This window comes from Amphiura filiformis, chromosome 9 (assembly GCF_039555335.1).
Source record: "Amphiura filiformis chromosome 9, Afil_fr2py, whole genome shotgun sequence".
NCBI lineage: Eukaryota > Metazoa > Echinodermata > Ophiuroidea > Amphilepidida > Amphiuridae > Amphiura > Amphiura filiformis.
Genome location: NC_092636.1, coordinates 53118895 through 53131073, shown reverse-complemented (window position 1 = coordinate 53131073; position 12179 = coordinate 53118895). Strand labels below are relative to the sequence as shown.

At 37.3% G+C, this 12179-nt stretch overlaps 1 protein-coding gene across 1 annotated transcript in view; it reads left to right on the top strand.

The window, feature by feature from the left end:
• LOC140161159 (rho guanine nucleotide exchange factor 17-like) overlaps positions 1 to 12179 on the top strand; it is a 222817-nt gene that overhangs the window by 202619 nt on the left and 8019 nt on the right. The window contains exons 10-16 of the mRNA XM_072184592.1: positions 763 to 854; positions 2252 to 2531; positions 3202 to 3467; positions 6445 to 6553; positions 9146 to 9300; positions 10660 to 10808; positions 11769 to 11943. Coding sequence (XP_072040693.1) covers positions 763 to 854; positions 2252 to 2531; positions 3202 to 3467; positions 6445 to 6553; positions 9146 to 9300; positions 10660 to 10808; positions 11769 to 11943 — 1226 coding nt within the window. The remainder of the gene's footprint in view (positions 1 to 762; positions 855 to 2251; positions 2532 to 3201; positions 3468 to 6444; positions 6554 to 9145; positions 9301 to 10659; positions 10809 to 11768; positions 11944 to 12179) is intronic.

The following is a 12179-nucleotide window of genomic DNA, read 5'->3' as shown; positions in this document are numbered from 1 at the left end:
TCATCAGCGGACAGTCATATGGTGACGGAAAGCTTGGCTGGCCAAGGGAGACCCCTGTGGCAAGGTATGGTCGTGTGCGTGTCAGGCACCCGAGGGGTCACAGGTTGAAAACTGCAAAAAAGTTTTCTCTTGTTCTTCTTTGTTTGTTCCTTTCTTCTTTCCTTCCCCCAGGTTAGGGTTAACCCTAACACTGGACCCTGCTTTTTGTGATCGGAAGTCAAAGAAGATCCGAAAAGTCAAGGAGAAGAAGAATTTTAACTTGGCACCCCGGATTCAACCTTTGACCCCTCGCATGCCAAGCACACGATCACGGACCGGTAGTTACATCGGGTTATTGCTGCCCGCCAGCAATTCCGTCATGCGATATAACACTTGGGGTGATTGCGTCATCGCAGACCCTGGGATTCATGCATGCGCAGATCTTTTCATCGTAATATTTTGTACGATTTTTGGGTGTTAGGGTTAATATCCAACTCCATAGAAACTGCCCATACTATTATTTCTGATTCATAAAGCATGCCAAAATCAAACTTCTTCCAAGTAACTTGTTACCATGTTGTACACCACTAGGCATACAGTCTGGTATACAGCATACTAAGATGTACATCCTGGATACTGGAGAGCATTTTGGTATTGGAATGACAAAAACTATTATTTTTGTTAGTTGTACATTGAGATATGTTTCTAATTTATGGCACAATTATTTATTATTCAGTTTTCATACTTGTATACTAATTGTATTCTGTTTTACTTTTTTCACAGAGAGGGTATAGCCAGTTTCTTGCTCTTATTCCAGTCGGCAGACTCCAAACTTGCATTTGAGAATTACTTTTCCGAAGCTAAAAAGAAACTTGGTAAGTCTGCACATTCCATTCACAATGGGCTATTCACACTAACCCTGTGGATGATTTTGGAAATATCTTCCACAGGGGGAGTATGTTTTTCAAATGTAATTGGTCATCATTTTGAAACCCATACTTCCCCTGTATTGTGGCTGTACCTGTATCTTCCACAGCTGGAGTGAGTATTTCAAATAGAAGTTACCCAACTTTCTGTTCTATTCAAAACTCATACTCCCTCTGTGGAAGACTTAAGCCAAATCTTCCACAGGGGTAGTGTGGATTTTAACTGGAATAGCCCAATTTTATGAACAATTAACTTATCCATTAAATCTAATTGGAATTGACAGGCTTTTGTAAATTTACTTGTTTTGAAAATTCAGTTTGGGAGTAGTGGTTTCATCAGACTGGCAACCCATCATATCTGGCTGCTTCCTTTAATAGGCAACAGGAACTGTCATAGAGGGTGTTATAAGTTCTCAAAAGTTATCAACGGAGAAGCTGACAAGAACACTACTAGGTGGCTAAAAGAAGCCATCGGGATCTGACAAAAAGGAAAACACTAAACAAGGACATCATGAAAAAAATAAAAGACACTCTAAATAAAGATGAGATGGGCTATTCACTCAATAACATCTTTGACCTGGGTTTCAAAACAATGCGTTTAATTATTCTCTAATTAGTCATTGAATGACTCGGCAGCCTTGATTGCTATGTGGTGATTTGAAAACAAAACAAAAACAAGTTGTAGCCAGTAGTTTTTCTTGTGGCAGCTGTTTTTATGGAAATGTTGTTCAAATCATGATAAAGTGCGCAATAAATAAAGAGTTGAAATGTTTAAATTAACCGTGCACTAGAAAAACAAGTCGGTAATATTTCTAATGGGCAATGGCAGTTATATTGCACGTAAACAACAGTTAAAGGGATCTGTAAAAATTCTTTGGATTTATTGGGGACAAAATCTGTTGCACAAAATCATTTTAAGACAGACATTTAAAGTCATAATTCTGTATCCAGAGCTGTCTGCAAGAGAAGCCCATGCCACCTATCATTAAGCTTTTGTAAAACAGTCTAGAATTTAGAATGTTTAAATATCACAAGGGGGATCTGGCATTGGAATTAATTATCTTGGAAAAATAATTTGATCAGCAATGTTCATTTGCTGGCTATGGCTGGTAAGGCCAGCATTGGGCTATCCAGTTGAAATCCATTTACCCCCATGGAAGACATGCCCTATCCCATACGTAGTGTAGATATCAAATGGAGTCTCCATTCTGGTATGTAACCCCCATTTGAAATTCACACTTCCCGTGTGGAAGATAGTGTAATGATTTCAACTGGAGTAGCCCATTTCACCACTAGTACTCACTTTTTTGGCCATAACATTAACATAAGTTTGTTTTCTTTTTCAGCTGCCCGTTCAAAGGACCATTTTCCACCTTTATTCCTGTACCCTATTCCCATCATGAAGACACGAAGCGGCATGCAGTTCTCATGTGCAGCGCCCTCTTTGGGTACGATGAGCAACTCTGTTCGGGATGTATGGGTGTGCAATAGCGATGGTTATGTTGGCCAAGTGTGCTTGCTGAGCTTGACACCAGAGCCGACGGTAGCCTTTTGTATATCAGTTTGTTCCGCTAGGATCTTGTGTATAGCCCCGGTACCTGGTGTGCAGGAACAAAGTGTATTAAGGTAAGACAGCAGACAAATATAGATCTGTTCTGGTTAAAACCAATTGAGAGTTGGTTGGCAGACATTTTTATTTAATATAACTTTTCTGCCCTAAGCTAAGATAAGTCTGTCTGCAAAATATTTACTTTAAGAATAGATGCACATTTTTATTGGTAACACTTCATGGCAATCTAAATTGTGTGTGCTTTTTTTCTGTAACCATTTAGCGTATCAATCAAATAATTTTCAAATGAAAATTCAAAGGAAACTGTATTTGTTCGTCTTATGATAGGTGAAAATTATTTGGTTTTTGTTACTGCACATGTCAATAAAGTCCCAACTCACACCCTGAGCTTACAAATTTTGGCCTTGTGGGTGTAAACAAGGTTTCAGTCAAGAAATCGGAACCATGTTGTTGAATGACAAAGCTGCTCTACTGGTTTTCTTCTTGGCAGGGCTGTGACGTCAGTGCGAATTGCATTGTCACAACTTCAAATTATGAGTGTTCTCTCAAAACATTTTCTCATACAAGTGAGTGCATTTAAGATCCCCAAATATATGTGCAAAACACAGATGAACTCTTCAACATGTATTGATGTCACTGCCGCCCCAAGTAAAGCTTAATTAATTTTGCTATTACAATCTTTGCCACAGCACCATTGTTTCAAAATTATCTCTCTATTTTCAACAGACGCAGCTTAAGAGGGCGACCACCAAAGTTGCCTATCACAGCAGGCCAGTTCCGAGGCCTAAACTGTTCCTCCAACTCTACCACAACCAACTCAGAAATGTCTCCAACAGAAGTCCCTACTATCAACAAAGCTGCCAGTGACATCATGGCATTTGACTCGGATGATAGCGACGAGGATGAGGAGATCACTTCCCCTGTGATAGGACAAACACCGGCTGATATGCGGCTACAGGTGGATGATATGTCAATGGAAGAAGCAAGTTCTGGTAAGTTGTATGTAATTATTGGGCTATTCCAGTTGAAACCCATACACCCTCTATGGATGACACGACTTTCATCTCCCACATAGGGGGTTTAGATGTGAAAAGAAGCTACCCATTTATGTAACCCCATTTGAAATTCACACTCCCTGTGTGGAAGATTAAGGTCATGTTGTCCATAGGGGGTGTATAGATTCAACTGGACTAGCCATTTACTGCAAGGTGTGTTCTGCTTGCCCTTTTGGTGAGTGTGGAGAAGATGTAATCTGTCCAATTTGCACACACAAAAACACCAAACAGGGACTATTCAATGTGGATATTTTTTTTTCTAATTTTGACCGTTTATTACTGTGGATGTTGGGAGTTTGATACACGTACAATTTTGTTATGAATGGTGGTTGATATCACCAATAGAGTGCTATGAATATTCCCAAGAGGAATGTTTTCAATTAAGTTTCATAAAAATGTCCGCGTTCAAGTATAATTGCATAATGCACCACCATGCACATACACCCCGCACCCATATACTCATACAATTTTTAGCCTCTTTAAAGAAACCTCAATTGGATGAAAAGATAACTGGATGATGACACCGTCATATTATACTGACATCTGGAGCAGTTTCTCATGTCCTACATGTAATACATTTGAAAAAAATAGCTCCAATGTGTCCTCGACCTAAATATCTGTTATTTGTGTACAATCTTATTACTGCACTCTCATATAATACCAGCTTAATTTGAAGTCTTTGAGAAAGCATTGTTGCTACAGTCACAATCCCATTGGTGTCTGTAGTGAATCCAATGTAGTTAGTAACAGTGTAGTGAATCCAATTCAGGTGTTCTGCAGTGAATCCAATTTAGTGACTATGTGTTGAATCAAATTTAGGTACTAGCTGTTAACTGAATTCAATTTTGCCATTGGTGGAAAGTTGATCAGTATCAGTGATGTAGTGCCGGTGCATCCTCAATCGAATAACTCTGACTAAACAAATTTCTTGTCTACAAATATCTTGTCTCCCCGAGACAGGAAAATGTAAACTGTCCCACAAAATCAAAGAAACACAAAAATGTTTTATAAACGTTTTAATGTCAAATTCCATATTTGGAAATATATATGTATTCACCATTTTAGTAACATTTAAAAATATTTTTGAAAACTTGCTCTAAAATGTTCTGAAATAATGTCATTTAATTGTTGACAAAATATTTTGCCAAAACATATTTTACAATAACATTTTGACATTTTAAAATGCTGTTGAAGTGTCTTTTCATATAAAGCATTTAAAAATGTTTTCATGACCTGTGTATGATACAACATATAAATGTTATAAAAATATTTTGTGCAAAACCAGAACATGTTTATAACATTAAGAAAACATCTTTGTGTGTTTGCTGGGATGTTTCTTATTATTTGGTTTTAATTTTTGGTGAATTTGTGCCATAAACTTCCTGATACGGTGAAAAATATGGTTCAAGTCAATTTGTTTATTTTGTACTTTTCAGTATATTGAGCTTATGAATATATTTTCCTCCCACCCCTTCCACCATGTTGAATTACCTGTAACTTCCACTCCTACACACTGGTCAATTAAGTATTAACTATTATTTTGTGGCATAATTTCCCAATATTTGTATCATTTGGCAAATTTGTGCCATTATATTTTGATATGGTGAAAATATGGTTTTCAGGGCCCCAGAGAGATCAGTGTTTCATAGATGTGATTACCCTGCTTACAGAAAGTATAGATGATAAATATGAGTGACAAATATGTGACGTGTCATGTCAAAAGGAGACACTTTTGGGCAGGTTATTGATTTTGATGTTTTTACATATCTTAAATAAAGAGATATTTTGCTCCACAACGCCGATTTCCTCAATGAAATCGCACATTCCTAAGCGAAGATATTGAGTTCGTAAGTTATGGTATTATAAAATTGGAAATTGAGATATTGACAATGTTGAGAGTAGGAATTTTCTTGAAAATTGTCTCAAAAAATAAAAGATGCCAGTTATATTCCGGTGTGAAATTATCAGACAATATTTTTAACAACAATAGCATCCCAAATTTGCAACAAACTCAAATTGTGAAAAAATCACCCCGGGCAATTTTTTGGCTATTTCTCCATTTACGATCCTGCCCAAAAGTGTCTCCTTTTGACATGACACGTCACATATATAGTTCAAGTCAAAAATGATTTGTTTATTTTGTGCTGGTCAGTATCATGCACCTAAGAATATATTTTCCTTCCACCATGTTGACTTGCCTGTGATGTCCCCTCCTACACACTGGTTTATAAGTATTTGAACTATAATTTTGTGCCCAATGATGTCAGTGAAAAAATATAGTACAAGTCATAGATGACACATTAGTTTATTTTGTATTGGTCAGTATCATGAGCCTATGGATATGTTTTCCTCCTATCCCTTCCACCATGTTGGCTTGCCTGTGATGTCGCCTCCTCCACACTGGTTTATAAGGCATGAACTCTGGAATACCCATTAAATCCTATGCTTTATTCTGAAAACTGCACAGTGTGAAGGGTATTATTAAATGTATCTAGAAAATAATTAGTTTTATTTGACATTACCCAAACCTTCATACTTACCATAATCCTAACTGGGGAACATGAAGTTGTCCACTGTCGTGCAGAAGAAAAGTTTTTCCCAATAGTTTTATTGTTGTTTATGTTTCTTTTATTTCAATGGGGAAGGCAAATAAGCAGGGATGGTGCTGTAGAAAACATTTCATTTATATTTAAGGGTACTAAATTAGTAAATAAATTATAAATCTTAACCCTAGTACACTGGATGCACATAAGTGGAGGATTTTCTGTAGCATCCAAATTTTTTCATTCAGTTCTATCCTCTTAAATCCCCCACCCCCTTGGTGTAAATATTGACTGACCCTTTGTGTATAACCATTAAAGTAATGCTTCCATTTATGTAGTAACTTTAATTTGTCTTTTTATGTCTTCTGCAGCTGATGAAGATGTAGACAGAACGTCTGGTAATTTTTCATCAGGAGAACTTGAAAGAGATGACATAGAGGCATTGCAACCTACCATGTGGCTAGGAACAGAGGATGGATGGTAAGTTGGTGGTTTCAAGTATGAATATTTATTTTTTATTTATTTATAACAATAGGCTAGAAAGCCTGGACAAACCCAATAGTGAAATCACTAAATTAAAGGGATGCCCATTACATCAAAAACAAAAACAAAATAAAAAATACATAATTAGGACAAGGACAGGTGGAATGGAGAAATAAAGGAGACCAAACGAAATGACTACACGAGGTGGAGACAAACAGCAGATTTAAAGGCTGGTAGGGAGGTGCTTTTGACAACATCCTCGGGCAGGTAGTTCCACAAGGTGGGAACATATGGGTAAAAAGACCTTTGGCAGAGTGTGAGCCTTCGGAAAGGTGTATCAAGAGAGAGGCTGTTGAGATTGCGGAGAGTGGTCTTGGGGTGGGGCTTGAATGGATTGGGAGAAGAGCAGAGGTGGTTGAGGATCTTAAAAAGATGGCTAAGGGCAGCAATGTCACGACGCTTAGACAGGCTTGGGAGATTGCATTTACAGAGAAGGTCTGCGTGAGAGAGATTCCAGGATTGGAGAATGACTCTGCAAGCAAATCTCTGAGTGGACTCAAGCCTGTTGGTTAATGTGACATTTAATGGATGGAAGGTGATGCTGCCATATTCCAGAATTGGTTGGACAAGGGCTAAGTAGAGCAAACGCCGGATAGTTGGTGAGGCACAATTAAATGCTCTGTGAATGTAGCCTATGGTTTTTCTGGCTTTCTTAGAGATGAAATTGACATGCTCATTCCAAGATAAGTTGTCAGAAATATGAATACCAAGGAACTTGACTGAGGAAACTCTTTCAATCACCTGGTTATTCATATAAAGACTCATGTTGGGAAAGGGGTCTTTCTTGGTTGAAATGACCATGAGCCTGGTCTTTGAAGCATTAGCCGTGAGATTGTTTTTGGAGAACCAGTGGTGGATGGTGTCAATGTCAGCTTGAAATAAGGAATGGTGGCATATAATTTGTAGGTTGTAGTTGCTATGAACTTGTGTCTATGAGCAGAAGATTAATAGTAGGCTTAATGCAATAAGGGTGGGTAAAAGGGGGAGTAGGTTGTTATGAGCAGTAGATGGTGTACTTATGGAGGTTAGGTCTAGATTTTGCAAGAGTCCTAATTCAAGACTTCATTATATATCAACCACTATAAGCTATGTAGATTCACTGCATAATATTTGGCTAGAAAATGATTGATGACTTGGATAACAATGTTGCATGCATATCCACAAACATGCATACCGACCAGGGAGTGGGGGGGGGGAGGTTATCCCCAGCTCAAAATACCAAAAGTTGTAATGTGCATCTTCTTTTGACCTGGTTTTATTTAGGCCAAAATTGTACTCATTTTAGCATTTAAAGTGAAAATTTTTACATGCATTTGTCCCAATAAAGTAATTTTAGTAACAAATCAGCATGACAATTGGAAAATTTTATCCACCTTGATTCGGTGGTGCAGATGCACCCCTGTCCAGTGTCCACAAAGCAGGTATATTGCCATGATTGCCTAATGTAGGTCCAGAGTAGGCCCATCTAAAATCAGTCTCAGTGTGTGCAGTGGGTCTATGAAACTTCAACACTGTGTGGGATTGATTGATACATGAATAAACAAAACCACATAATTCAAGACTATTTTGATAATGATCAAAATAGAAATAGAGTAAAAGTAGAAATATAAATAAATTTCTGCTGTTGGTTAGTTGTCCCAGTTTTAAGTGAATTAGCCCATAACATAAACACAGATTGAAACATAATTCTCAAAATCTCAGCTAGGTGGGGTGCAAAGTAATATGTGAAGTGAGCTCAAATGACTGTCTTATATTCTACCACAGGTGTAGTGGCTTGCTATATGGCTACAGACCTGTGAAAGTCAATTACTGTATTTGACCTAATTAGCGCCCAACCCTAATAAGTGCCCATGGTATTTTTAAAGTGACTGTCTAAGTGCCCTCTGTCCAAATTCTGTTATTTTTTAAATTAAAATGACCATCTGAACCTTGTGGCTTAATTAGGATTAGGATTTGGACTTTGGATAATTACCCTTTTGTTGCTGAGTTATTTTGCTTGGGTTATTTTTAATATTTATAAATAAAGTAAATTTTTATTTTGTACTTGCATTTCATTGTTTTAATGAGAACCCTGAAAGTGACTGACCTAAGCACCAGGCGGGCTGTATTAGGTTGAATATGTTACTCATTTATATTCCGGCCATGTGTAATATGTGTTGTATATTGGAAGTGGTGGTAATTTGATTATTAAATGATTGACACAGTTATAAACCCTTATAAACTGTAGCCCAAGATACATCATAATCCAGAAATGTGCAGCTAAGAAGCGCACACCCTATGTGTACATACCCCAATAAACCATCACAGCCAGTATCAGCTCCCTGAGTTCTTGTTCTGGAACCAAGTGCAATTAGTCCAACCTGGGGAATTTCAAGTTAGCTCAATTATTTCATGAGAACAAGCAGAGACTGAGCCAGGGCTTATATTGAGGTTAAACATTGTTCAAATGGATGAAACGTTACCTTTTTTAGTACACTTTGGTGCAGAATTACTTATTATACATTTTCTTTTGTTTTGCCCATTTTGCAGTATTCATATATACCAGTGTATGGATAACATTCGGACAAGGAAGAGTCGTACCAAGATCCGTCATCCAGCAGCTGTGCAATGTATTTTATATCTAGATAACAAAGTATTTGTGTCTCTGGCCAATGGAGATCTAACTGTGTATAGGAGAGATCCAGGTAAGGAGATTAGAAACTCATCAATGTTTACACCAGGGTGGAATGGGAGAATTCACCCAAATATTTTGTGCCTCCCTCCCTCTGATGATATCTTTATTTCAGATGTTGTGTTCCCCCTTGCACTTAAAATGTGTGGGGGAACTGTGGGTGTGTCATACTGTGTATTCCGGCAATTTCCCCATGACACCTGGTGTAAATATTGTTTTGATCCTTAGGATGTATGGGTGTTCCCGCAATTCCCCCATGACACCTGGTGTAAATATTGTTTTAATCCTTATAATGTGTGGGGGTGTTCCCACAATACCCCTATGACAATCCTGTTGTAAATGTTGTTTACATCCTTACGATGTAGACAGATTTGGAGTGATTTCTTAACCCTAACACACCTGAGTACTGCAAAATACCACTTGATTTATGCACTGTTCGTGCGTGCATCCCACGTGCTGTGATGACGCAATTGCCTTAAGTGATATATAAGCCCAAGACCCATGGCAAAGTGTTGCCGACCCAGTGCTTGGCATGCGAGGGGTCTCTGGTTCGAATCCCACCCAGAGCAAACAACTTCTTTCCTTCTTTTCTCTCTTTATTCTTTCCTTCTTTCCCTTCCCGTCGCCAAAAAGCCCCTGTCGGGTTAGGGTTAGGTAAGGTTCAGATTTTGGGGGGTGGATTTAACAAGTCTTTAACAAGACTGTACCCATCCTAACATCATCAATTGTTAACCTCATTTGCAAAATGATGAGTTCAGATTCCAAAACGATATATCCATTTTTCTCAATCTGAGATATAGTCAAATATAACTAAATATAGTTCATAGTTCTAAATATTTACCTTGGAATTTTGAAAGTAGGGTGTCAATTTTTTTAAAGGAAGTCTCTGGCAATCACAACATTATGTCTTATATGTTAGAAAAATAATTCTCAAGCACAAATCACATGGTTTAATTTAAAACAAACTCATATTGACCATAAAAAAAACCAAATAAAAACAGTTGCCTCTCAACATGCGATATTCAAAATGCCCGCGCCGAAACTGTCTAGTGCAATGACACCATGGTTTATTTGTTTTTATGGTCAATATGAGTTTGTTCAAAATAAAACAAATTTTAATATGACCCATGGGCCTCGTGGAAGAACAGAGGATACCTTAAAACATCCACTGAATGAGTAACCCAGGCAAAAGAAGAAATAAAACAAAACAAACAAACAAAAAACCATGTGATTCATGCAGGATTATAATTTTCCTAACATATAAGGCATAATGTTGTGATTGCGGATACTTCTTTTTAAAGATACCATATTGAATATTCTGATTATGTTGTTGCTGCCATTTATACAAGTTTATATTTTTATTGTGATGTAGGTCATCCGTGGGACATCAATAACCCGTTGACAGTAACATTAGGTAGCAGTACTGCTCCTATTAATAAAATGGTAGCAGTATGTGGCAAGATTTGGTGTGGATGCCAAAATAATATCCTGGTTGTGGATCCTAATACACTCAATGTGGAGGTAAGCCAGGCATTTTGTTTATTTTAGACCATTTAATGCACAAACAAACATGAGACTAAATAGGGTTTTGCTCATGCAACATGAAAACTTTTAAAAGCATGGTATAATCCAACTCTGTAAGGTGCAGAAAAAAAGTTAGGTACCACTGGCTACTAAGGGAAAAAACAATTGGTAATCTATAACCTGGGATAATAATATTCCCATTTTGGGACATTTTGGAAATGGTAGGGGAGAACTGATGCATGATAAAAGGGGGCAGTACCAAAATGCATTGTTAAGTGTAGCAGAAGTGATTTAGAGTTCAAGGATACAGTCATGCTGTTAGCTAAGATTGTCAGGTTTTTGACAGATGAAGGCACATACTGGAAACCAAGAAGAAAATTTAAGTGATGAAAGCCAAATTATCTGGACAAAAAAACATGGACAACACTACAATGTCATTCTTTTTCTGTTTTGTCCCAATTTGGCCTTTTCATCAGACCCAAGAGATCCCCATATAAAAATGGAGAAAAAATACAATATATTGGTTTTGATTGTACGTATGATATACACAAATAACTGAATAGAGGGATTAAAAGTTCCTGTTCAAGATGTGCAAATCTAAAGAACTAAAACAATATTATTAGTGTTTGTTTTCACCTCATTTTGATGGTGGGGGTTAATGTTAATGATACAAAAATTTGCTTCAAATTTGGTAATTTGTGCCTAAAATAGTGAATTTTCTGTTACTTTTGTTCTGGTGGGGGGGGACTGGAGCAAAAGCCAAAGTTAGAGGGCATTGAACTAATATTCCCATGCTCCCTGTTTGCTGGAAATGTTTTACCTGAGACGAATATTTATAGTTATATTCGTCTCAGGTCACATAAATTTCTGATGTTACGTAAATATAATTTTGAATTATGTTCACTACTGAGCTCCTATTTGAATATTATTTAACACCAATCAATCTTCTCTCCTCAGCATCAATTTCCAGTGTGCAATGATACACAGCGTGCTGTGTACTGTATAGTGAGCTGTGGTTGGGGTGTATGGATATCACTGCAAAGTAGTGCCGTGGTTAGGCTTTATCATGCAACTACCTATGAACACCTTTGTGACATAGATGTGACTCAGACAGTACATAAAATGCTAGCAGGTAATGTTTGTTAACTTTTCTTTTTACATTTTCTTAAACCAAATACAGAGTATTCCACAAAAAGTTATGTAGAACTGAACCACATTTTTTCAGATATTATTTATTCATCCTTCATGTGTCTGTTAAGTGTCAGCTCTGTATCTTAAAAACAACTTCTTATCTTATGAGTGCATGAGGACAGGGGTGTCAGAGTGACTATCAAAATGCCATACAACAAAAGTTGAACACAAACACAG